The sequence below is a fragment of the Mustela putorius genome, unplaced genomic scaffold (assembly GCF_011764305.1).
Source record: "Mustela putorius furo isolate JIRA1106 unplaced genomic scaffold, ASM1176430v1.1 tig00537350_pilon_pilon_pilon, whole genome shotgun sequence".
Classification (NCBI taxonomy): Eukaryota; Metazoa; Chordata; class Mammalia; order Carnivora; family Mustelidae; genus Mustela; species Mustela putorius.
Window position 1 is genome coordinate 3,874,830 of NW_025422471.1, and position 23,796 is coordinate 3,898,625.

Genomic DNA, 23,796 nt, shown 5'->3' on the forward strand with positions numbered 1-23,796 from the left:
AAAAAATCACTACAGCTTGCTAGGGAGGGGGAAAAAAAAAGACCCTAACCTTTCTTTACTGTTTCCAAAAAAATATTAAGCATTGAAGCCACAATATTGCTCACTCATTGTAATTATTTTCAGTTTTTCTTGAATCTTATACCAGGAATCTTAGCTCAAATAATATTCCATGCATTGATGTAAACCCTAACATGGAAACTGAAATTTAGTTCAGTATAAGAAAAAGAACATACTGGAAACATTCAAGGTTTCCTTTTACCCTTCTTACAGTTTAAAAATGCAAATACTGCTCTAACAGAATAAGCAATCATTGAGCCTATAAAAACAATATTGGAAGAACACATAATATTATCTGCATTTAATAATTAGGTCCTTTATCTCAAGAGTTAGGCAATGTGGTATCTTTAGAAATTTTGCTCAACTTTTTTTCTTTTTAAAGATTTTATTTATTTTTTTGAGAGTGAGAAAGAGAGAGCATGATCCCAGGGAGAGGGAGAAGCAGGCTCCCCCATTGAGTAGGGAGCCCTACACAGGGCTCAATCCCTGACCTTGGTATCTTGACATGAACCCAAGGCAGACACTTAGCGAACTAAGCCCCCCAGGTGTCCCTGAAATTTCGCTGAACTCTTGTTGTCCACGTTTTACATTTTAGTATCAATTTTCTCTAAGAGTGAACACATTAAAGATGTTCTCTTATACTCAGGAATGTCGAAGACCTGTGTTTAAAATATTTTGCTGCTAAATTTCTTTAAGACAGCAAAGATGCTATTATTGGAAAGTCCCTTGTACCATCAGTTGACAAGCATAGAAGTGTTAACTTGTTTTGTGAATAAAGGGATTTTCCCTTTTGGATTTCCAAGTTAAAGAGTCTTCTTCCAAATCTGAATCTCTGGTCTGTTCGCTTCACACTTGTAAACATTTCACTGCTTACAAGTTACAACTTCAAGTATCTAAAACGCACACTTTAAACTATGTTCAAAGGAAAATGATAATACCAGCTAGTTTGGTGATTTGACCACATCCGTGCAATTTTTATTTTAGAGCCAGCCTTGTCATTTCCACAGGAAATGAGATTATTTTTTGAAATACAGGTGTCAGGCATTGCTAAATTTTTTCCCCCAAACAAATGGTAGTTAATAAGTAGATACAGAAGTTTCTATGGATTGCTCTTCCTGGTGCTGCTTAACTTTTGTGAAGAACTAAATGTGCTTACCATAAGGCAAGACTTGTCAGTTTTCTGCTGTTCATACACCTGAAAGTTGTTGATTTCCCTGGCAATTGTTTTCATATGTAATCTGTACTTTGTTAAGATGAACCGTTATGGTGCCTGATAGTATTACTATTAATTTTTAAATTTCATCTGTAGGCATTTACACAAGCTTTCCTGTATAAATTCTACTTAATGAACCTGATATTCTGATTGAAGAAAAAAATTCAAAAAAATATTTTCTTTTCCAAAGAGTTAATGGATGTATCCCTTATGTATCCCTTATGAGAGTTAATGGATGTATCTCTTATATATCAAACCTGGCCAAAGTTTTCAGCCAACTGATTTTCTAATAAGACTACAAATTAAACCGGGACCTATTTAAAGCAAACCAAAATAAACAAAAAAGAAATATTTGACTTATTTTCCATCTCTTCTTGCTAGCCATGTTTCTGGCTTGTACCTGGGACTGGGAGAATTGCCCTTTTGGTGGAATAATGTGAGTAGGTCATATTGTCTCAGTACTAAAATTTATGAATGGATAGAGCTTAAATAGTAACAGCACTAAAGGAAACGATGTCTGTCATATCTTAAATGTTTTATTAATGGTATTGTTTTTAGCACTCTGGAAATACAAGCTTACAATAAGAGCACTTCTGTAAATAATATCCAATCTCCAGTCTGGAGAGGGTTTTCCCAGATTGCTTCTAACTGGTATGTGTTTGGTCGCTGGAGAATGAGGTGGTCCCGGACTTTTGTAGGCAGGCTCATAGTTTCTTTGGCTATATAATTCCCTCAAAAACTTAGTAGGCTCCTGGGCCATTTCTTTATACTTCATTCCTGGGATAAGTAACTGCACTCAAAGATTTCACCTGAATAGTTCTTCAGTCTCTGACTCTCCCTGTTCTAGCCTAACCCTTTTCTCCCTTCCTTTTCCGCCCAACTTACTTGAATCTATAAACTCCGGTGGGAAGGCAATGACTCTTGCTCCTGGAATGACTCTGATCTATAGTTTTATTTCTTGCTAATTGGGGTATTAAAAACATTTTGGAGGTCTCAGTTTCCACACTTTCACACAGTCTACACACAGTTTACATACAGGCCATTTATTGCCAGAGACATTCCTACCTTCTGAGCCTGCAACTTGGCTGTTTCATTCCTGACTTTGCTTTTTTAGTGCCTTGCTAGAAGGGGCAACTAACATGAAACAGCATACAAACACTTTTTAACCATGTCTCCAAGAGCAACAGGCTTATTAGATATAGGATTTGACTTCCAAATTACTTCAGACAACCATTTTATCAAGTGCTTTGCTATATAATGCCAAGGTCGCTAGCTTTCTAACTAGCTATATCTTTATTTTCATTTTCCACCATCTAACTTAGCATTTACCTACTTGTTTATTCAACATCTCACATCTGTTACTGGTTTCTTTTTATCATGTGTGGGATAGGCTAAGCTTCCGTAACAAAAGAGGGTGATATTTTAAAATACTATAGTTCAAACAAGTTGGAAGTTTATTTCTCTCTTGTATAGCCATGCACATGATCCCCAGATGCACTTGGGTATGTAAATGGAAATTTTCTAGTTGAAGATTCATGTGCCTCAGTAAAACTTAGAAGATACAAATACTAAAAGGAAGACTGGAAGGAAGAACACTAAGGAACAATTAGCTATCTCTGCCAGGCATTGTGTGGTGTTCTGTCTATCCATTTTTTTTCCTCTAACATACCCATTTTTCTTCCTGGATTCTTGAGCTTCAAAGGAAACTTTCAGATCGTATAGTTTTAACTCTTCTTCAAATAATTGTAATATACACATGATTTGGATTAATGTGTATAAACGTATTAGGAAATTTAATCCTTTTAATAGAATTAAGTGAGATATGATTCCAAACCACTTTGAGTTATTTCTGTTTACCTTAACTAGACAATATTAAACAAAACAAAATTATTATAGAGAATTAATTAAAGCTAGCAGAATATCTAGTTATGCAAAGCCAAATCATGGTATTTTCATTTTATTTAATAAACTAATTTTTCTTATTTTTTTTCTTCAAGTTTTTATTTAAATTTTTGTTAGTTAACGTATAGTATAATCCTGGTTTCAGGAGTAGAATTTAGTGATTCATCACTTAGATAATACCCAGTGCTCATCACAATCAGTGCCTTCCTTAATACCCATCACCCATTTAGCCCATCTCCTGCCCACCTTCCTTCCAGAAACCCTCAGTTTGTTCTTTATAGTTAAGAGTCTCTCTCTTTTTCTTTTTTTCTCTTCCCATATGTTCATCTGTTTTGTTTCTTAAATTCCACATAGGAGTGAAATCGTATGCTATTTGTCTTTCTCTGATGGATTTTGCTTAGCATAATATACTCTAGCTCCACCCACGTTGCTGCAAATAGCAAGATTTCATTCTTTTTGATGGTTGAGTGTATATATCACATCTCTTTATCCATTCTTTATCCATTCATCAGCTGATGGACATTTGGGCTCTTTCTATAATTTCACTATTTCTAACAGTGCTGCTATAAACTTTGGGGTGTATGGGAACCTATGAATCAGTATTTTTGTATCCTCTGGGTCAATACTTGGTCATGTGATTGTTGGGTTGTAAGATAGTTCTGTTTTTAATTTTTTGAGGAATTTCCATATTGTTTTCCACAGTGGCTATACCCAAATATATTTTCTGTATCTTTTTTCACTCTATAAATAGATGTATATACTATATACTATATATTATATTTATTTACCAATCGTTGAGAAACTCTATGCAAGTGATTTTTTAAGAACAAATTCAGTATCAGTAGAATCTATTTAATTGGTTGGTTTAAGTACCACCTTATAATTTAAGATTAATAATGTTCAGTTTACATTTTCTCATATCTTATTTTGTACATGATAGTACCATCTCTTGGATATGTTGTCATTAATGGAAAACTTTGCTTGTATTTCAATATAGGAAGAACATTCTTCGTTTCCTAGATGCGGAAAGAGATGTCTCAGTGGTCAAGAGCAGTTTTAAGCCTGGTGATGTCATACACTATGTGCTAGACAGGCGCAGGACATTAAATATTTCTCAGGATCTTCACAGCCTCCTACCTGAAGTCTCACCAATGAAAAATCGCAGATTTAAGACCTGTGCAGTTGTTGGAAATTCTGGCATTCTGCTAGATAGTGAATGTGGAAAGGAGATTGACAGTCACAACTTTGTAATAAGGTGAGCATTCTTCTGTTCCTAAGATTGTAGTTTCTTCCAAAATGTTTTACTGAGGTATAGAAAACTGACAGAAACGTATAATTCTAGTATAATTCTTTATTAATGTTAAGGATTATTGAAAGTTCAAATACTTATTTATGTTAAGTTTTTCTGTGTAGTATCCAAATTTACGTTTACCCTGGGATATAAAATTAAAATTACTGTATCACTGAAAAGAAAGGAAATTATTGTATCTTATTATAGCAGTAAGATTCATAATAGCTTTTTTTTTTGGCCAAATGATAATTATATTAGAATTAATACACAGGAAAATTACTTTTATTAATGGTTTTTCTTTATGTCATTAATTTAATATTAATTCATTCACTAATATAGTTAATGGTTATTTATTAGTTAATTAATAGTTAATTTTTATATTGGTGAATGGATTAATTCATTCAATCCACTTAATTGATATTTTTAATCCTTTTTACATACAATAAATTATATTTGAACATTTCTGTGTAATGATGTAATAGATATAAGTAATTTTACCCTTTTAATGACAATTATTTATTAGATCCTAAGAATATGACAAGTTTATAAAGTTTTTAAAAAGTATATACACAAGTTTACATTTTATATCTTGCACCAAATTGCCTGCATTAATCTTTATATGTGATATTTGTGTATGATAGTATATTTTGGTTTTTGCTTTTTCTCACATAACTAAACATATTTCATTGATGGTCAGCAGATGTTTGATGAGTCATGTGTTTGGTTAACTTTAGATGAACTGAAAGAAACAAAGCAATAGAAATGGGATTGTGATGACAACATAGATATTAGCTTTCCATTTCCAGTTCATGCATCGAGACATATGTTTTGACTTGTTTTAGTTCTTCGGGAAAATTTGCTGAATGAATGAAGTATGTATGTTGAATATGAAATGTTTCAATGTGAAGATAGACAGGAAGGTATACCAATTTGCTCTGTTGATGATCTGGAGTCTTGAGGTTATGCTGGAAGTCAGCCTGTGAAAGTATAGATCTTGAATGAACTATTTGAAATATAGTCTTTAAAATAAATGTAATTAATTATATAAGTATTAACCATAAATAGGCAATTTTCTCCATAAAACAATAATAGCCATGAAAAATTATTATAATAGAACACTACCAGGTGAATAACAATGAATATAACTATGAACATTTTACTTTATTGTTTTACCTTTTCTCCGTTGGAAGCAGAATCAAAGATTGATTGTAGATCCAGCTGAGCCTTTATAAACCTGAACTCTTAAATTGATTGGACTGAGTTGTGGTTGGGGGAGAGGGTCTCTGTCAACATGTAGATGTACAAACAAAATTGTCTCTAAAAAGGAGGGAAATACTTAATTAGGGAATGACACTGGAAATGGAGGTAATGAGCTCCAAACATTGAAGACTGTGTGAAGATCGTTGTGAAGAAAAACTAAGGAAGGCTAGGATGCTTGGGTGGTTCAGTGGGTTAAATGGCTTTCAACTCAGGTCATGATCCCAGGGTCATAGGATGGAGTCCCACAGGCTCTCTGCTCAGCGGGGAGTCTGCTTCTCCCTCTACCTGCTATTCGCCCTGCTTGTGCTCTCTGTCTCTCTGACAAATTAAAAAATATATAATTTAAAAAAAAAAAACAAGGCTTCTAAAATTTCTGAAGAGACAAAATCAGAGGTCAGGAAAAATGAAGTAAAGATTTTACAGAAATAGAAATTAATTCCAATGTAAAGGAAAGAATTTTGAAGTTTAATACTGGATCTGCATGTGACTGACTCCTTGTTCTTATATCCCTCTAAGCTTTAACCCTGGGCTCTATATAGCTTAAACCTTGGTATCTATATATAACTTACTGGGTTCAGCCCCATTTCTGATTCTGAAATTAAGACTGTAGTCTTAATACTTCTGTCAGTCCACATAATTACACTTCTTTCTTATAATAAGAACAATTAAGACCTAGTATTTTAGTAACTTTGAAATACGTATTACAGTATTATTCACTATAATCACTATGTTATACATTATATCTCCAGAACTTTGTTATCTATCTGTTACAAGTCACTTACTGGTATTTGAGCAAATGGTATTTTGTTAAGAGAGGTACATCATGCCTGGACTGCGCCGATTAGTCTAGTGACCCCTCATGGATCAGGTTCATCTAGGTATTACATTCAACCTGACCTCTAACTTAATAAACTAAAGCATTACTTGTAGAGAAAATCTTCATTTCACATTAATTAAGCCTCATCTTTAGTTTTTTCAAAAGGACTTTATAGAAATAAAATATAATATAAATAGACTTTATAGAACTAAAATGCTGGTTTTTTTTTTTTTTGTATAATGATGTACAGTGCATTATTATATGCCAACAGTTACCTATTCTTCCAAGCAGTTGTAGTACTGTGGGAAGAGCGCATGGCATATATACGTGGCATATTGTCCTGTGAATATGATTTTGGAGAATGCTATTTTTAAGACCCCACATAAGTATTTCAAAATTATTCTGTGAAAAGTGCCTATTTGTGTGTTTGCACATATAATGGTAGCTATTCATAAATACATACACACACACACACACACACACACACACACCATGCATTTTTCTCTCCTAAAAAATAGATTCCTTTAGTGGCAGTTTGTATCATGAATTAATCAATTAAATTAAATGTTGGCTTCAGTGGGACATTATACAAAATAAAAGCTCTGGTCAATATGATATTTTAAGTAAGAGAAAGATAGAAAAATAAGTTAAAGCCTAGTTTAGATTCTCTAATAACTGATAAAATACTGAATTTATTTGTAAAATCTATGTGTATGTTTGCATTTTAAATATATATGTGTGTGTGTATTATATATGTGTGTATGCATTATATATATATATATTATTTTTTTAATAACAGTGAAATGTTCTTAAGTAACAGAGTCCACATTAAGCCATATACAATGTGTTTCTCTGACTTCACTCAGCAGAGTATCCTCAATCTCAATCCATGTTGTCACAGATGGCAGGAAGGGAAATATTATTTTAATATTATTCATTAGACCTACTTCTCTGGATATAGGCATTTTGAATTCTCTGAATCTGCCACCTGAAACCAGAGGAGACTATGACTTTCTTTTATGTGCTTCTGTATCCGTGGAGTTGGCACAGGCTGGGATCTATACAGAAAGAATGTTCTGTGGGATGTATAATTTTATCTCCAATATTCTCTTTTCCTGTCTGGGATAAGCTCTTCTTCTCTTCAAATAAAATCTGTATCTAGGGCATTTTTAAGAAAAGAGAAGTACAATTTTAGGCCTAATGATAGCTTTATTTTATTAATTAATAAAAAGAAGACATTCCAAACACTCAGTTGGCTACTGTTACACTTCTAACATTATTTTAATTTTGTGTATAGACCAAAGAAGGAAAAATATATGTGATTTTAAAATTGTGAAACATTCCTTTGTACTGGTATTTCTAGAACCAGGACATTGAGAGGCCTTCACAAATGATTCTCTCAAATTCTTCTCCCATCCAAGTGCCACATTAACTACAGTTCTACCCATTGAAATACATCTGTTTGGTATTATTCTTTCTGTCATTACATTAAATTATTTTCTCCAAAGGACTAGTAACTTACTACATTATTTCATTCATGCAACAAAACTTGATGGGTGCCAGGGGCGCCTGGGTAGCTCAGTCATTAGGCATTTGCCTTTGGCTCAGGTACTGATCACGGAGTGCTGTGATTGAGCCCTGCCATCGGGCTCCCTGCTTGGCGGGAAGCCTGCTTCTCCCTCTCCCACTGCCCCTGCTTGTGTTCCCTCTCTTGCTGTGTCTCCCTCTGTCAGATAAATAAATAAAATCTTAAAAGAAAAAAAAAAAAACCCACAACTTTATGAGTGCCAACCATGGGCCAGTCATGAGTGGAATTCAATTACAGAATGATTATCTTCACATTACATTCCTTCTTGCAGGAGGCCTGTCTCTGAATAATTACTGAAATGAGAAGTCTCTAAAGACACATGGTAAAATCTAAAATATTTCATTGGCCAGCATTGGTACTTCAAATTATGCAGAATGATAGAAAATATTTGAAAGAGAGTATGAGGTATACTTCCTGTACTGAATGAGACTGTTCAAACTCAGAATTTTACATGAAGTCTTTGAAATATTCCAGAAGAACTCTAGATAGGTAACAAATCTTCGGATGTCACACACAGTACATTCTAAGAAGATACTGTAGGGCATTACAAGATATTAGTATAGTGCCATGAACTGTCTTGACAGCCTGACATACGCTAACCAGAACATACTGAACAGCTACATTACATACTTTACAGAATTAGCTAAGCCATATATAGACTCAATCACCTTACAAGATACAGAACAATATTCCAGTCACTCTAAAGAGCCTGTGACTTCTTCTATAGTTGCACTGTAGGATATCCGGGCCTACTTTTACACTTGACAAACAATCTGTGGAATAGTTTGAATAGCACTTTCTCTGAGCCAGATTTCATTCCAGTCGCTCTTTTTAATATCCCATGAACAAGAAGAATATCACTAGACTCTTCATCACTACATTAAAAATTGGTAAGCATTAGAGAAATTATCCTATTGATATGAATGTATATATTTTGTATTTGGGAGGCTTGACATATGCTCACTGTTGGAGAGAGAAAATCAGTGCTACATAGGAAAAGCCTTACCCAGTATAGAGTTCAAGTCCAAGCAGAGTTCACAGTAATGTTATTCATTGAAGTTGGACTTCTTTCTGTGCTTTACTTCACTAATTTAGAAACTGAGATTATTGTGTAAACTACATCTCTTCATCTAAACGTCATCCACAATTCCCCTACTCACAGAGTCCACAAGTGATAGAATTGCTCTACAAAATATCTGTCCTGTTTATTCCACATGGACATACCTAAAAGTATGCTGTAGAATTTCAAGAATTTAGAGTTTAGAAGACAATATATATCATTTCCATATCATCATAGACAAAGGAAAATAGGTTTAGAAAGCTACTTTTTTTTTTTTTTTTTTTTTTTTTTTTTTTTTTTTTAAGATTTTATTTATTTATTTGACAGAGAGAAATCACAAGTAGGCAGAGAGGCAGGCAGAGAGAGAGAGGAGGAAGCAGGCTCCCCGCTGAGCAGAGAGCCCGATGCGGGACTCGATCCCAGGACCCTGAGATCATGACCTGAGCCGAAGGCAGCGGCTTAACCACTGAGCCACCCAGGCGCCCTAGAAAGCTACTTTTAAACAAAAACAATTTGTTTAAAAGTATCCTTTAAATCTTTTTTTAAACTTTGTATAGTTGTAAAATTATTATAACAGTGTATATCTTAACACCAAGCCGTGAAAATTGTTTTGAACTTTGGAAAACAATATTTAAAGTGCTTTTAAATTTTCCTGAAGTTATTTTTCAATTTTTTTTTCAGATAATTTACTCCCATGTGAATTTATGTTATAATACATTCTAATATTTGTGTGGTCTATGCTCAAGAATTTTATAAGTTTAGCAATAGTGATTTTTTTAATGACAAAAATATTCAGGTATTTCTTAATATTGATAATGAGAGATGATGGAGAACAAACCCTCATTCTATCTTCCGTAATCTTCTCAACCCCACTTTGGTGTGGGGAAATGATTGTGCGTACTTTCCTTTTTCCTTTTTCTGGGTTATCTGGTGATTGTAGGAAATGTCAGGCAACCCATCTTTACTTGTTTTTCATAGAAGAGAGGCTATGTCCACTTTGATAAAAGTAAACTTGGTCCGCCTCTGTACTACCTTTGACATTATGTGGAATCTTCTGAGGAAGGAATTCATTAACAGTTGCAACTGGTAACTGTTATTTTTTAACCATCATCTGGGGCTCCTCACTGTGCTTAAAGAGAGGTACTAGGAATCACAAGTATGACTTAAGTGATAAAGAAATGGTTAACTAAGAACTATAAAACACATTTTCTGTTTGGGCTAGTTGGAATTCCAAATTTAATTTTGTTCATTTATTCTTTTCTTTATACCTCCTTTTTCTTTTTCTTTCTTTTTTTTTTTTTTTAATTTATTTATTTGACAGACAGAGTAGGCAGAGAGGCAGGCAGAGAGGGAGGGGGAGGCAGGCTCCTTGCTGAGCAGAGAACCTGATGCGGGGCTCGATCCCAGGACTCTGGGATCATGACCTGGGCTGAAGGCAGAGGCTTAACCCACTGAGCCACCCAGGCGCCCCTACCTCCTTTTTCTCTGTGCTATCCTGTCCCCATCTTCCCTCTCGCCTACATCACCATCTTCTGTTTGCTTGGTTTCTCCTTTCTTGGTCATCATCCTTAGTTCCTGCCATGGTTGACCAGCTCCCTCCTAATTTCCTTTTTGGTTCATATATTTTTTCTAAAAATACAAAACTAGCAATGAGAGATCAATTAAAATTATCTACCTACCTATGTTTGTATATATGTTTATATAAGTAAATCTGGCTACTCAAATTGTAATTCTGAACTGCCAGTGTTGGTATCACCTGGAAGCTTGTTAAAAATAGAGAATCTTAGAACTTGTACCAGACCTGCTGAATCAGAATGTGCATTTCATCACAGTGCTCAGGTGCTCGCTTCGGCAGCACATATACTAAAATTGGAATGATCACAGTGCTCATGTGATTTTTACATGTATTAAGTTTGGAGATGTATTGGACATCTCTGTATATGTGGACACTAAGCTCTAGGCAAGCTGGAAGTCCCAGTATGTTTATTTAACCTGTGTCTTCAGGATCTAGCACCAAAATTGATATGTTGAGGTCTATGCTATTTATTTACAGAGTGAACAAATTAATGTAGGACTTAAGAAAAATGTGATTTGTGTGCATGTATTATTATATACTGAATTTCAAAAGTAATATGTAAGAGGAGTCATATATAAGTAAAGGTCATTTAAACCCTTACAACTAAAAAGAAAATACAAAAATATGAAGAGCAGTATGGTGAAATGCCCTAAATACTGAGAGTCAAAGAGCTGGGTTCCTGGTAGTTAATAGAAGCATAATATTGGATAAATACCTAAACATCATTTTTCCACTGTCCAGTGATGATGATAATATAGGCCTATTATTTAAAAATGTTTTTCTAAGTGTTAGTTGGAAAATATAGTAAAGAAATGCATAAACTATAAAGCTTAATATGTTACTAATACACATATTGTTTAAGTGTCATAGTTGAAAATTAAATTTGTCACTACATTTCCTACACTTGATCTTAGCCAAAAGGCCGAGAAGCGATTGTCACTACATTTCCTAATAGCCATGGCCATTGACTAGAAAAATAAATTCTCACTGTCTGATATGAACAAGAAGTATACTTTCTCCAAATTTATCAAATATGTATAGAGTTGACACTGAATAACATAAAGAAAATATAGAATGCAAAGAGACAGGAATTCTTCTCAGATAGGAGTGTCTGTAAAATCTGAGTTTGTATTATTAGGAACAACTGTAGTAAAGACATACATTTCTTCAGGAAACTAAAGCAATAAGATAAAAATGTTTATTATTTTATGATTATCTAGCTTCCTAAAAGAAGGGATAATATGTTTTAAAAAAGAAAAAGATGGAGGAATTGACTTGACTGATACAGTGCATTTTATGACTCAATCAATTCTTGATTCTCCACCAGTGGGTAATTTAGGGCAAACTTTAAATCATCCTCTTGACCTATGAATGCTAATTCGTATAGCAAAATAGACTCTTTCTGGGAAAGAAAAAAATATTTCTGCTTTTCAGTGTGTTCATAAAAATGACCTTGATCGTTTCCTCTTCACTATCCCAGAGAACATTTGTCCTTAACTCAAATGTTAACTATAAACAGTGAAGTTTCTAGTAGTGAGCCAGATCCAAGGCATTAGAAAGATTTTTAAAAGTTTGTTTTGATTAAAATACCCATTTACTACTTTAGGGATAGTTCCATTGCATATGCGATATTCACTCCATTTAATTTCTTCCATGTTTTTACTTAATATTTATTCATATTTTGAATTTATGAAATTTTATAGCTTATATAAAACTACCTTTGTGATTTCCATTGATATTAATCATAAAATCTTTTTTCTAAGGAAAAATCAGAATTCCCATTTTATTATAATTATTTATAATTTCTTATTATTTTTAAAATTTAACTTAAAGCCAAATATGGACTTCATTATGGATTGTGATCTGAAGTAAAGCTCTAACTTTTTTCCCCCAGTCATATAATTCCTTGGATGAGAAGATTTTTTTTTTTAAGATTTTATTTATTTATATGACAGAGAGAGAGATCACAAGTAGGCAGAGAGGCAGGCAGAGAGAGAGAGAGAGGAGGAAGCAGGCTCCCTGCTGAGCAGGGAGCCCGATGTGGGACTCGATCCCAGGACCCTGAGATCATGACCTGAGTTGAAGACAGAGGCTTAATCCACTGAGCCACCCAGGTGCCACCAGATGAGAAGATTTTATCTAGAAGAGATTTTTTTTTAATGGAAATAAGTGTTAACTATTTTAAATTTTAGAACATTGTCTTAAAATGCTTATCTCATTCTCTAAAAATTCATTATTTTAAAAAATTACAATTTCTAATCTAGCAAATCTAGCAAGGATTTTAAATTAAAACTCTTAATATTAAGTGCAAACTTGTGTTGATATTGGCATTCCCGTGAAATGCTTTCAGTTGTGTAAATTGATGTAACTATTCCAAAAATCAGGTTGATAATGTCTACCAACCTTACAAGTAGTGTATTTCTTTATTCACTAACTCCAGTTCTAGGAATCTATCCAAACATGAACAGTTGCTTATGTTTCAAAGCATTTTATAAGCATGACAAATAAAAATAAGTAAATAATTGTACATCTGGATGATTTGTCATTCAACAAGTGGAAAAGAGGGATCTAAGGCAAAGAGACCAGTAAGCATAAAGGTAAATAATTTCCCTGGTCTTGGGATAGATAGAGTTTGGGATCAGTCTACTCTGAGGTTCATAATGAGAAACAGTATGGAAGGGGAAATGTCAAGGTATGTTGAAAATTACATGATGAAGAATCATTACGCCCTGTTAAGGATTTACAATGTATCCTATAGTCCAAGCAAGGCCCTTTGAGTTTGTTGGCTTGTTTATTCTTGTTGGGGTTTTAAAGGACCATGATAATATATAAATAAAAGGAAAAAAACAGGAAGAGCACTCAATAAGGAAGATACTAGATGAGGCAAAATGTGATGAAATCCATCTCATAGGACAGAGTAAGATGATAAACTAAGCTTAGATGCTATAACTCATATTAATGTATAATGTTGTGGGAATTATCATTTCCTGACATCAGTTGAGCATTACCAAATGGTCAGGTGATCAGTCCTCCCACAGATCTTTTTCTAAATAAGGCTTCAGTTTTGGGTTTAAAGTATTTGCTATTTTTCAACAAAGTCATCTGTAAATAGATATACAGGCAAAGTATCTACCCCAAAATTAAATAGAAAGTTTTCAGTACCTATTATTTCAGTGATAAATAGCATAACTTTGATCTTTCTTATAATTTATTAACTAACTCCTTCAGTCTTTTATCCATCTACTTATGAGGAATGGGAGCTGCAAAAATGAAAAGCAAGTCTCTAAGTTTGAAATGATCATGGTCTAGTGAAGGAGATAAAGTAATGACTAATAATAACATTGCAAATTGCTTTATTAGAGTTGTACAGAGAAGTAAGACTAGTAATGAGGTGGAGAGGAGACATAAACTGCATTCAAGATGATTTCCTGAGAGAAGCAGCACTTGAGTTGACTGAGAAAGTAAATATAGAATGGAGGGAAAAGTTAGTGAGACCAAATCCAAACTGTATCCATTACACACAAAGGGGCCAGAGCGTAGAAGAAAGTAGCTTTTCCAGTCTGCAGGTGGTTTCAGCATTCTGGAATAGAAGGCTGTGTGGGCCAATGGAACCAGGTGAGGCTGGAGTACGAGACTGGGAGACAGGTAACACAGGGTGCATGGTGCCTTGCTAAGGAAATTGGGCTCATTTTGCCCACAGTCTGGTCTGTAAAGCGACTCTGTAGAGGAATGACATGACCTAACTTAAATTTCAGGAAGATTTCTAGGTGAAAGGTAAATTAAGAAGGGAATAAAAATGGTACGACTGGAAGCCCTCTTTAAAGGTGGAGATAATGAGGGGGCAGAGTAAGATAGAGACAGTGTAGGGGTAGAGTAGAAGGCAAATGGAGAAAATAAAGGAATAATATGAATTGCGTAATAGCTGGAAAAGGCAAATGGTAGTAAACACGAATGTGCTCCATTTTAAAACGTGACATTTTTTGGATACCAGAAAAATAAATCTTAAAGAAACCTAACTGGTTCTCCTCATTGGTCCTTTGAATTAGTTAAGCTTAGGTTAACAAACTCTATTTGTTCAAAGAACAGAGAGCTTGAATGACTTTCCTGAGTATACATAGTAAGTTGGGAAAGAAAGCAACAGTAGAACTTTTTCCACTCCTTCTCAAAGTTTAATATTTTATTTTTAAATAAAGATTGGAAACACATATTTTTCAATTAGAAATAATAGTTTGTGCTGTACTAGATCAAGAGGTTTTTAGTTGTATATTTACTCTGAAATAAGACCAGTGAGAGATTGTCTTTATTAGGGTACATTTCAAATTTTGATGACCTAGCTTGTAAAGCAGAATAGGAATGCCATTATAGGGGTGCTGGGATGACTCAGTTAATAAGGCAGCTGCCTTCAGCTCAGCTCATGATCCCAGGGTCCTGGGATCGAACCCCGCATTGGGCTCCCTGCTGGGCGAAGAGTATGCTTCTCCCTCTCCCTCTACCTGCCTCTCTGCCTATTTGTGCTCTCTCTCTATCTCCCTGTCAAATAAATAATCTTGAAAAAAGAAAAGAATAGGAATGCCATTATAATGTCTGATATCCCACAATGGCATTAGCCATTCTTCAAAGTAGGTTAAAAAACAGATCAAACATATAAAACCACACACACACACAATAGTAACTGTATGAGGTGATGCATATGTTAATAATCCTTGTTCTGGCAGGTATTTCGCAATATATACATACACCAAATCATCATGTTGTATACATTCAACCTACACAATATTATGTGTCAACTATATCTTAATAAAAGTGGACAAAAAAAACAAGAAATAAAAAATAAACACTGACTTTATAGTGTTTAACAGTTTCTCCAGTTGTGACCTACGGACCATCTTGTGGAAAATTCTTTTCTTTTAATATTTGCTTGTTGGGGGACCCAGGTGGCTCAGTCAGTTAAGCATTCAACTCTTTTTTTTTTTTTTAAGATTTTATTTATTTATTTGACAGACAGAGATCACAGTAGGCAGAGAGGCAGGCAGAGAGAGAGGAGGAAGCAGGCTCCCTGCTGAGCAGACAGCCTGATGCAGGGCTCTATCCCAGGACCCTGAGATCATGACCTGAACCGAAGGCGGAGGCTTTAACCCACTGAGCCACCCAGGCATTCCTAAGCGTTCAACCCTTCACTTTGGCTCAAGTCATGATCTTGGGTCCTGGAATTGAGCCCCGCGTTGCTCAGCACACAGTCTGCTTGAGTTCTCTCTCCCTCTCCTGCTGCCCCTGCCCCGACTCTCTCCCTCTCTCTCAAATAAATAAAATCTTAAAAAAAAAAAGTCTATTCACTGTGTGCCAAAAGTATGCCAGAATATTCTAAGTCCAGATAAGTGAGGGGGAGACTGAGATCTTTTGTTTCAAGGGAATTAACACTTTAATCAAGTGAGATAAATCTTTAAATCAGGTGGATCTGATTTCAAGTTCCAGCTTTTCCATTTAATATATATATATTCAACTTTAACTGATTTATTTACTTCTCCAAGACATGGTTTCTTCACATTTCATATGAAGAAAATAGTCCTCACCTTCTATTTTTTGTGGGTATAGAAATAAAATGAGATGTGTGAAACTGACTAATATAAACCCAAGTACAAATTATTTATTCAATAAATGTAAATTTCTCTTCCTTCTGATGGTTTAAGATTAATGTATTTGTAGTATATTCACGGTATGAAATTATATCTGTGACCTAGGTCACAGAAGATGTAAATATTTGCCGTTAAATGGTCATTGTTGCTAAGCAGTTACGTTTTCTCCCATGAAGTATAATTAAAATAATATTCATTTGAGAGTTCAGAATCCTGGATCCTCCTGAGGACATTGGCTCTAAATATAGCTGTGTGACTTTGAACAAGTAATATAAATCACTTTGGGTTTCAGGTTCCCAATATGCCAAATGAGGCAGTTGAACTATATGGTCTCATAAATTTCTTTCTGGCTCTGAAACTCTATGACTCTATTTTCTTATGATTCAGTAGACACCTTTGGAATAGGTCCTGTCAACTTGCAGAGTTGTTTCAATTTTTTTTCCTTCTGTTGCCATATTTTGTGAATAAATTTCCTTCTCATCAGTTCATTTTGTAGAAATAACATTTTCTACTTAATACTGCATCCTGTAGTCTGGCTTTTGTTTCCTTTGGTCCAGGAGTGTTTCCTTTCCTCCTGATGATTGCAAGCAAATGTTAAGCCTCAAAATCAGGAGAAGAGTATCACTTCTTAGCAAAAGAAAAACAAAACCAAGTTTTAATGATTCATATGGATTTTTGTAAATGTGATGATGTCAGGGCCTTGGGAAGTCATGGTACATAAAGAATAAATAAAGAAGAACCAGTAAATATGAGTATTATCAAAAGGGAGAGAGAAGCTGTTTTACATCGACATCATTTAGTATAGTTTTGGGGAAAGGACCCTGACGTTTTTCTAAGAGATTAAGACCTTCCACTTCCCAAATCTACTTTACTGGCATCCACCAGAGTTCTTGGAACCACAAAATCTTTTCGGTATATTGACTTATGCCATTACTGGAAATATTTTTTTATATATATATTTTTAGAATATTAGCAGTCAGTATAGTACTAAATGTTAACAGTGATTACCTTTTAGAGGGAGACTTAAAAGTGTTTCATGTTTGTATTAGCTTAATTTCTGTTTTTGGTAGTGATTGTGTGTGTGTGTGTGTGTGTGTGTGTGTGTATCCATTTCCCCACGCAGTGGACATAAGAACTGTTTTTAAATTGGGAACAAAACCAGTTTTACTTTCAAAAAATTTTTAAAAATTTAAAAAAATGTTAAAAATCTGGAGTATAGATGGGAAAGGTAATATACTGGGAGTTTGAAGAGTTGAACTCATGTTCCAGCTGTAAGACTACCCGAGTGATTTTGAGCATGAAGTGTGTGTGTGTGTGTGTGTGTGTGTGTGTGTGTATTTTTTAAACAATACATAAAACCTCAACTTACAGAGTTTTGTAGTCTGTAGTTTTGAGTGTTTTCTCATTAATGACAAGCATAGTATGTGTGTGTACATGTGTGTGTAAAAGAGAGAATATATGTTTTGGATAATCAGAATCATTTGAAACTTTGATATTGTGCTATAAATTTTGGATTCATGTTGTTTTGTTTCATTTACCTCAGTTTTATTTGTACCTTCCTGTTTATTTATTTATTTATTGAAGTACAGTTGACACATAACATTACATTAATTTCAAGTGTTCAGCATAGTGATTCAACAAGTTTATACATTATGCTATGCTCACCACAAGTGTGACGTTCTTTTGTATTTGCAGTATGTTAGATTCAAGGTTGGGTTTAAATCCCAGCTTGAAGATGTGTAAACTGAAGGTTTTTCCTCCTCTTTTGTAAAACATGATTACATATAGCATTATTATATGAATGTTCTGTAAAATTTGAATAACATATATAAATGATATATGACAAAAGGCAATAACTGATAGCTCTTATATTTAATGAATTAAATAGATTATCAGATTGAACAACATGTCAAAAGCACGGTGATCTAATAAAAACCTGAGAATGATTTTTTTTTTTTAAAGATTTTATTTATTTATTTGACAGAGAGAGATCACAAGTAGGCAGAGAGGCAGGCAGAGAGAGAGGGGGAAGCAGGCTCCCTGCCGAGCAGAGAGCCCGATGCGGGACTCGATCCCAGGACCCTGAGATCATGACCTGAGCCGAAGGCAGCGGCCCAACCCACTGAGCCACCCAGGCGCCCCGAGAATGATTTTTTTTTACTGTGACTCATCACTTGTTCAGGAACGAAGTTCAAACTTAGAGTCCCATAATTATTTTTTGAGTTCTAGTGTCATCTTTGGCATAAATGGGTGGCTCTTAAATATGATGATTTAAAAAAATAAAAACAGTTATTTGAAGTTTAAAAATATAAACAGTAGTTCCATTAATTTGTCACATTATTTCAACAAATATTATTTTATTCCACAAACAGTTGTCAAGCAGTCAGTAGACGCCAAATCCTGAGGGACTGCCGTAGATATTAGGGGAAATAAAGATACATTACATGGTCTGTTCTATTAGGAGTTTGCAGTCTGGTGGAGGAGATAGAGGGGTAAGAAAGTAGCACTGTTACTGTAAACATAGAGCTAAGAACAAAGTGTTGCTGCCAGTGAGACAGAAGGAATTAATTATAAAAATGAATGGAACTGAGTTTTAAGATAGTTCTATGTGGAACAGGAACAATAATTCCCTTTCCAAGAATGTTGTATATTTATGGATATTCTTGTCATTATTCTTTTTGCACATCGTCTTATCAAAGTATTGTATCAATGTGCTTTTTGTGCCTTTTAGTTTCAATGATCAGGATCATTAATAATAATCCTTAGCTTTTTAACATGACTATATGCATATCTTGGTCCTCACTTCAATTTTTCAAATTCCCCAGGTGTGACTTTCTATATGTAACTTGGAAGAGAACTATTAATATTGGTATGCTTAATTTGGAACCTTTTCTGTTTATGATATTTCTGATCTAGTCTTTAGTTATCTGATGAAGATATTTCTAAGTCTTGGGCAATTTTAATGCATAATAGACTTTTAAGCTTGCCTCAGTATTTTACGTTAAAAAGCAGAACACTATTTGGTTAAGGGAGAACTGGGAGTTTCATTTTTACAAACCACAAACTGAAAGTTGTTATGTATTAATAAAGGAGGAGGAATCCTAACAATTGGAAGAACAATAAACACTGTAGTTTCTTGTTTCCACTAATCCCCATGTGCTAACTCTTCTGAGTAAATTCTGACTTAGAGTTGTTTTAAAAAATCAGAATGAAAAAAAACACTATGACTTTAGAACTTCTCCAGTCTTCCTAACTTGTTTTGAACGACAATGGCTTTGCTTACAGGAAACATCAGTTACCTAAAATAGGTACATCAGTGGAACAGATCACCTTTCTTGTTTCAGGTTAAATAATTCCAACTTAAAATGCTGATTTTTATTTCAATATTGGTCTGTTTTAACTAGCATGATTTCTAACAGTTAATATTTTAACAGTTACAGTTGAAACCCAGTTTTCAGCTTAACACATACTTATTAGTACCGCACCTTTTGTTTTCCTTAGCTCAACTGTAGAACATACACTATATCATATTTCTACTGAGACATCTTTAACATGTGTAACACAACTAACATGTTAAAAATAAAGATTGAAGTGGTTGTACGGTATCAGGAGATTTGGTGCGGAGTTCACAAACTGACAGCCTGAGGGCCCAGTCTAGATTCTTTGGTGTGTATCATCACACCAAAAGAAGAGTCATTAAATGGTGAAATAGTCAAGCAAAATTGCCCATTTTCCAGAGTTGGGTTAACCTCTGACTTAGCACTGTGTGTGTTCAGGTTCTAGTTTAGAGCATCAGCAGTGTTCTTAAAAGACTGAGAGATCAAATACCCCATACACAGGTAACCAGGTCACATACACAGAATACAAAGAGTAACTCTCATTATTATTATGGTGGCTCTACTAATTTCATTAAAGGTGTGAACCCAATCAAGCACCTAAATATGATGATAGCTTTTCCTGTCTGGTAGAAAAAAGATACGAGTAAATACTTTAGAACAATGCAGTGGTCTTGGAGAGGGAGGTCATTTCAGGCAGAGACATGATCATAAATAAAAGACATAGACAAGACATAGACTACATGGAGTGGTCTGTAGCCACTCAGATCTAATATAGGCAGTGGGCTTGCGGAAAGAAAATTATGAAAAGTAAGGGTAGGGACAAGTTATGAAAGCCCTGGACTGATATCACTAAAGATTTTTTGATTAGTATGACAGTGTGATCAAATGTGCATTTTATATTGCATGGAGCACTGGGTGTGGTGCATAAACAATGAATTCTGTTATGCTGAAAAGAAATTAAAAAAAAAAACTAATGATGTACTATGTGTTAGCTAATTGAATTTACATTAAACAATTTAACAATTTTTTTTTAAATTTTAAAAATGTGCATTTTAACAAGATGATAACATCTTTGAAGCAGAATAATATGGAGTCTGTGTTAAAGAACTGGTTAAAGCAGTGTTTTTCAATTCTATTTAATAAAGATGCATAGTAAGAAATAGAGCTTACATCATGTTATACTCCTACTACGGCTTCCATTGCTATTACTATTATACCACACACACACACACACACACACACACACACACACTTCAACAAATCTTCATAAAATTATGTGTCGGAAACACTGTTGTTTTCAATTATAATCCATTCTGTTCTTTCGCATTCTTTAAAAATTGCTGATCAGTGACCCTAAATACAATTCATGATCCACCTGTGGGTCTTTCTAGTAGTTTGAAAATAATTAACAAATTGTTGCAACAATAGTTGAAAGAGACATAGTTGTACATAAGCTAAGTTGAGAAAATATCAATGGGAATAGAAAAAAATATATTCAGGAGAGATCTTCTGAAAGGAACTTTTTGAATCAGATGTGGAGGATAAAACAATTATGGAGATGAAGGTCTTTCAGCCAAGTCAGAATGTGACTTTCTACTAAAATAGAGTGTGAGGGGCGCCTGGGTGGCTCCTTCAGTAAGTGTCTGCCTTTGGCTCAGGTCATGATCCCAGGGTCTTGGGATGGAGCCCCGCATCAGGCTCCCTTCTCCGAGGGAAGCCTGCTGCTTCTCACATTCCCTGCCTGTGTTCCCTCTCTCTCTGTGTCTCTCTCTGTCAAACAAATAAATAGAATCTTTTAAAAAATAATTAAAATAAATAAAGTATGAGAAAGTTCTACTTAGAATAAATATGATTTAATGAATGTGAAGGTGCCTTGTCCTATTCTGTTATATCAGGAAATAAAACATTCATTTTTATTCACTCATAATTTGACAATACTTCTGTATACTTGATTGGTACCAGAATGCCTAAATCCTCTGAGCATTATACCAACTGTCTTTCCAGGACCAAGTGTTGAATAAATCATATGTACTAATTAGAAATCATTTTCAACCTTTGGTTATACTTACAAAAAATGAAAGGAAAAAATACATTCATAATTTATAATGACAAATCAAAATATTTTTTTATTTTCTTAAATGAGAAAATTAAATGTCAAAGCTCTGTTGCTGTGACAAATTTGATAGTGTAATCACTAAAAGTTCAAAAACTCAGATGTATTTACCAAGCTACTGAAATGACCATAATGTATATTGTTTATTAACACCATGAAGTGCAAAGAGAAAAAGTTAATGGTTTTTCTGCCATGGTTTTCAGGTGTGAATGGTGAAAATATCAGCCATAATATTTCATGAATCCTGTTTGTTTCTTTTTAATGCACAACATGTTTTTAAGGACATAATTTCATGCTGAATCAGTTCTTTCCTCTGTAAAACAATAGTAGAGTGGCCCAGTTCCCCTGATTATGACAAGAGTTCTCTTTATTTTTCTTTTTAAAGATTTTATTTATTTATTTGACAGAGATCACAAGTAGGCAGAGAGGCAAGCAGAGAGAGGAAGGGAAGCAGGCTCCCTGCTGAGCAGAGAGCCTGATGCAGGGCTTGATCCCAGGACTCTGGGATCATGACCTGAGCCAAAGGCAGAGGCTCTAACCCACTGAGCCACCCAGGTGCTCTATGAGCATATATACTCTTAAGAATTCTTACTTGGTTTGCAAACCCCTAGTCTTAGATATACCAGTCATGGTGTGTTTTGTTCTGTTTTGTTTTTTGTTGTTTTGTTTTTCACTCAAGACAATGAATAGGGAATTTCTCAACAACTGCCATAATTTTCTCTGTACACCCTCTTCAGATAATTAAAAATGATTATTTAAAAATAATCATTTAAATTAAATATATTTAAAAATAATTAAAATATTTAAAAATATTTAATATTTTAAAATATTTTTAAATATTTTAATTATTTTTAAATATTTAAAAATGTTATTTTTAGATGGGTTGCTTAGTATTCATTCTATGTGCAATTTCAAGAAACATTTACAATAATTGAAGTAAATATTAGTCTCGCTACCCTATCTATATTCCATATTTATTTTTATGAAAAAGCAATCATATGCAAATTCTTCATTATGATAAAGGCTGACATTAGTAAATTATATTTAAATTCCTTTAAAATCTGTGTAGTATAATGACAGGTTTTTTAACAATGCTCAGTAAGTTTATGAACTTTTATAAGTGTATTATCAAGCCCCAGATAGAGAACAGCAGTCAAAACCCCTTCCAATGTATTGTTTAGTACAGACAACCATCATTGACCACCAGAGGCTGGGAGAGTTTTTCTTACTTGAGAAAAATATAGTTTTTAGTCATTGTCCTTCCAATGTCTGTCCTTTCTCTTTACTTCTCCTATTGTTCCCTTTATTCCTTTTATTTTTTTATTCTTTCCTGAAAAAAGGTAATGACTTCTACGTATTCGTACTACTCAAAATGAGGTAGGCTCCAAGAGGAAGAATGACAGAGGTCAAGGTTGAGAATTGATTAAAAATGGCAGAGGGAAAAGCTGCCTCTCCACCCTTACTGATCTCCCAGACTCTTGTCTCTTCCTGTGCTAAAGTTAACTGTGGGAGTCTAGGCAGAGGCGTGTTGAGTCAAAATATTGTCCAGAACTAAAGTCTTGGAATAAGTTTGCATATTTGAGCCTTTTTAAAAGTGCTTTATATAAGAGGAGATATTTGTTTGTTGTTGTTGGTTTTTTTAAGATTTATTATTATTATTATTATTTTTTTGCTTATTTGAGACAGAGAGAGCATAAGTAGGGGGAGCAGTGGGAGAGGGAGAAGCAGACTCCCCGCTGAGCAGGGAACCAAAAGAGAGGCTCATCCCAGGACCCTGAAATCATGACCTGAGGTGAAGGCAGATGCTTAACCCAAGAAGCCACCCACGTGCCCCGAGATATTTGTATTTTATATGACATTTAAATTTGTTAAAATTACTGACAGCCTTCTAGTACTTTCTATATTACTTTGAGATCATTTCAGTATCCTCTCATTATTTTTAGGAACA

The 23,796-nt window shown here is 34.2% G+C and overlaps 1 protein-coding gene and 1 pseudogene across 1 annotated transcript in view; one reads left to right on the forward strand and one right to left on the reverse strand.

Annotated features, from left to right (window-relative positions):
* ST8SIA4 (ST8 alpha-N-acetyl-neuraminide alpha-2,8-sialyltransferase 4) overlaps window positions 1-23,796 on the forward strand; it is a 98,605-nt gene that overhangs the window by 13,563 nt on the left and 61,246 nt on the right. Inside the window, 1 exon segment of the mRNA XM_004769255.3 lies at window positions 4,170-4,427. Coding sequence (XP_004769312.2) covers window positions 4,170-4,427 — 258 coding nt within the window.
* LOC123390448 lies at window positions 11,547-11,698 on the reverse strand (annotated as a pseudogene).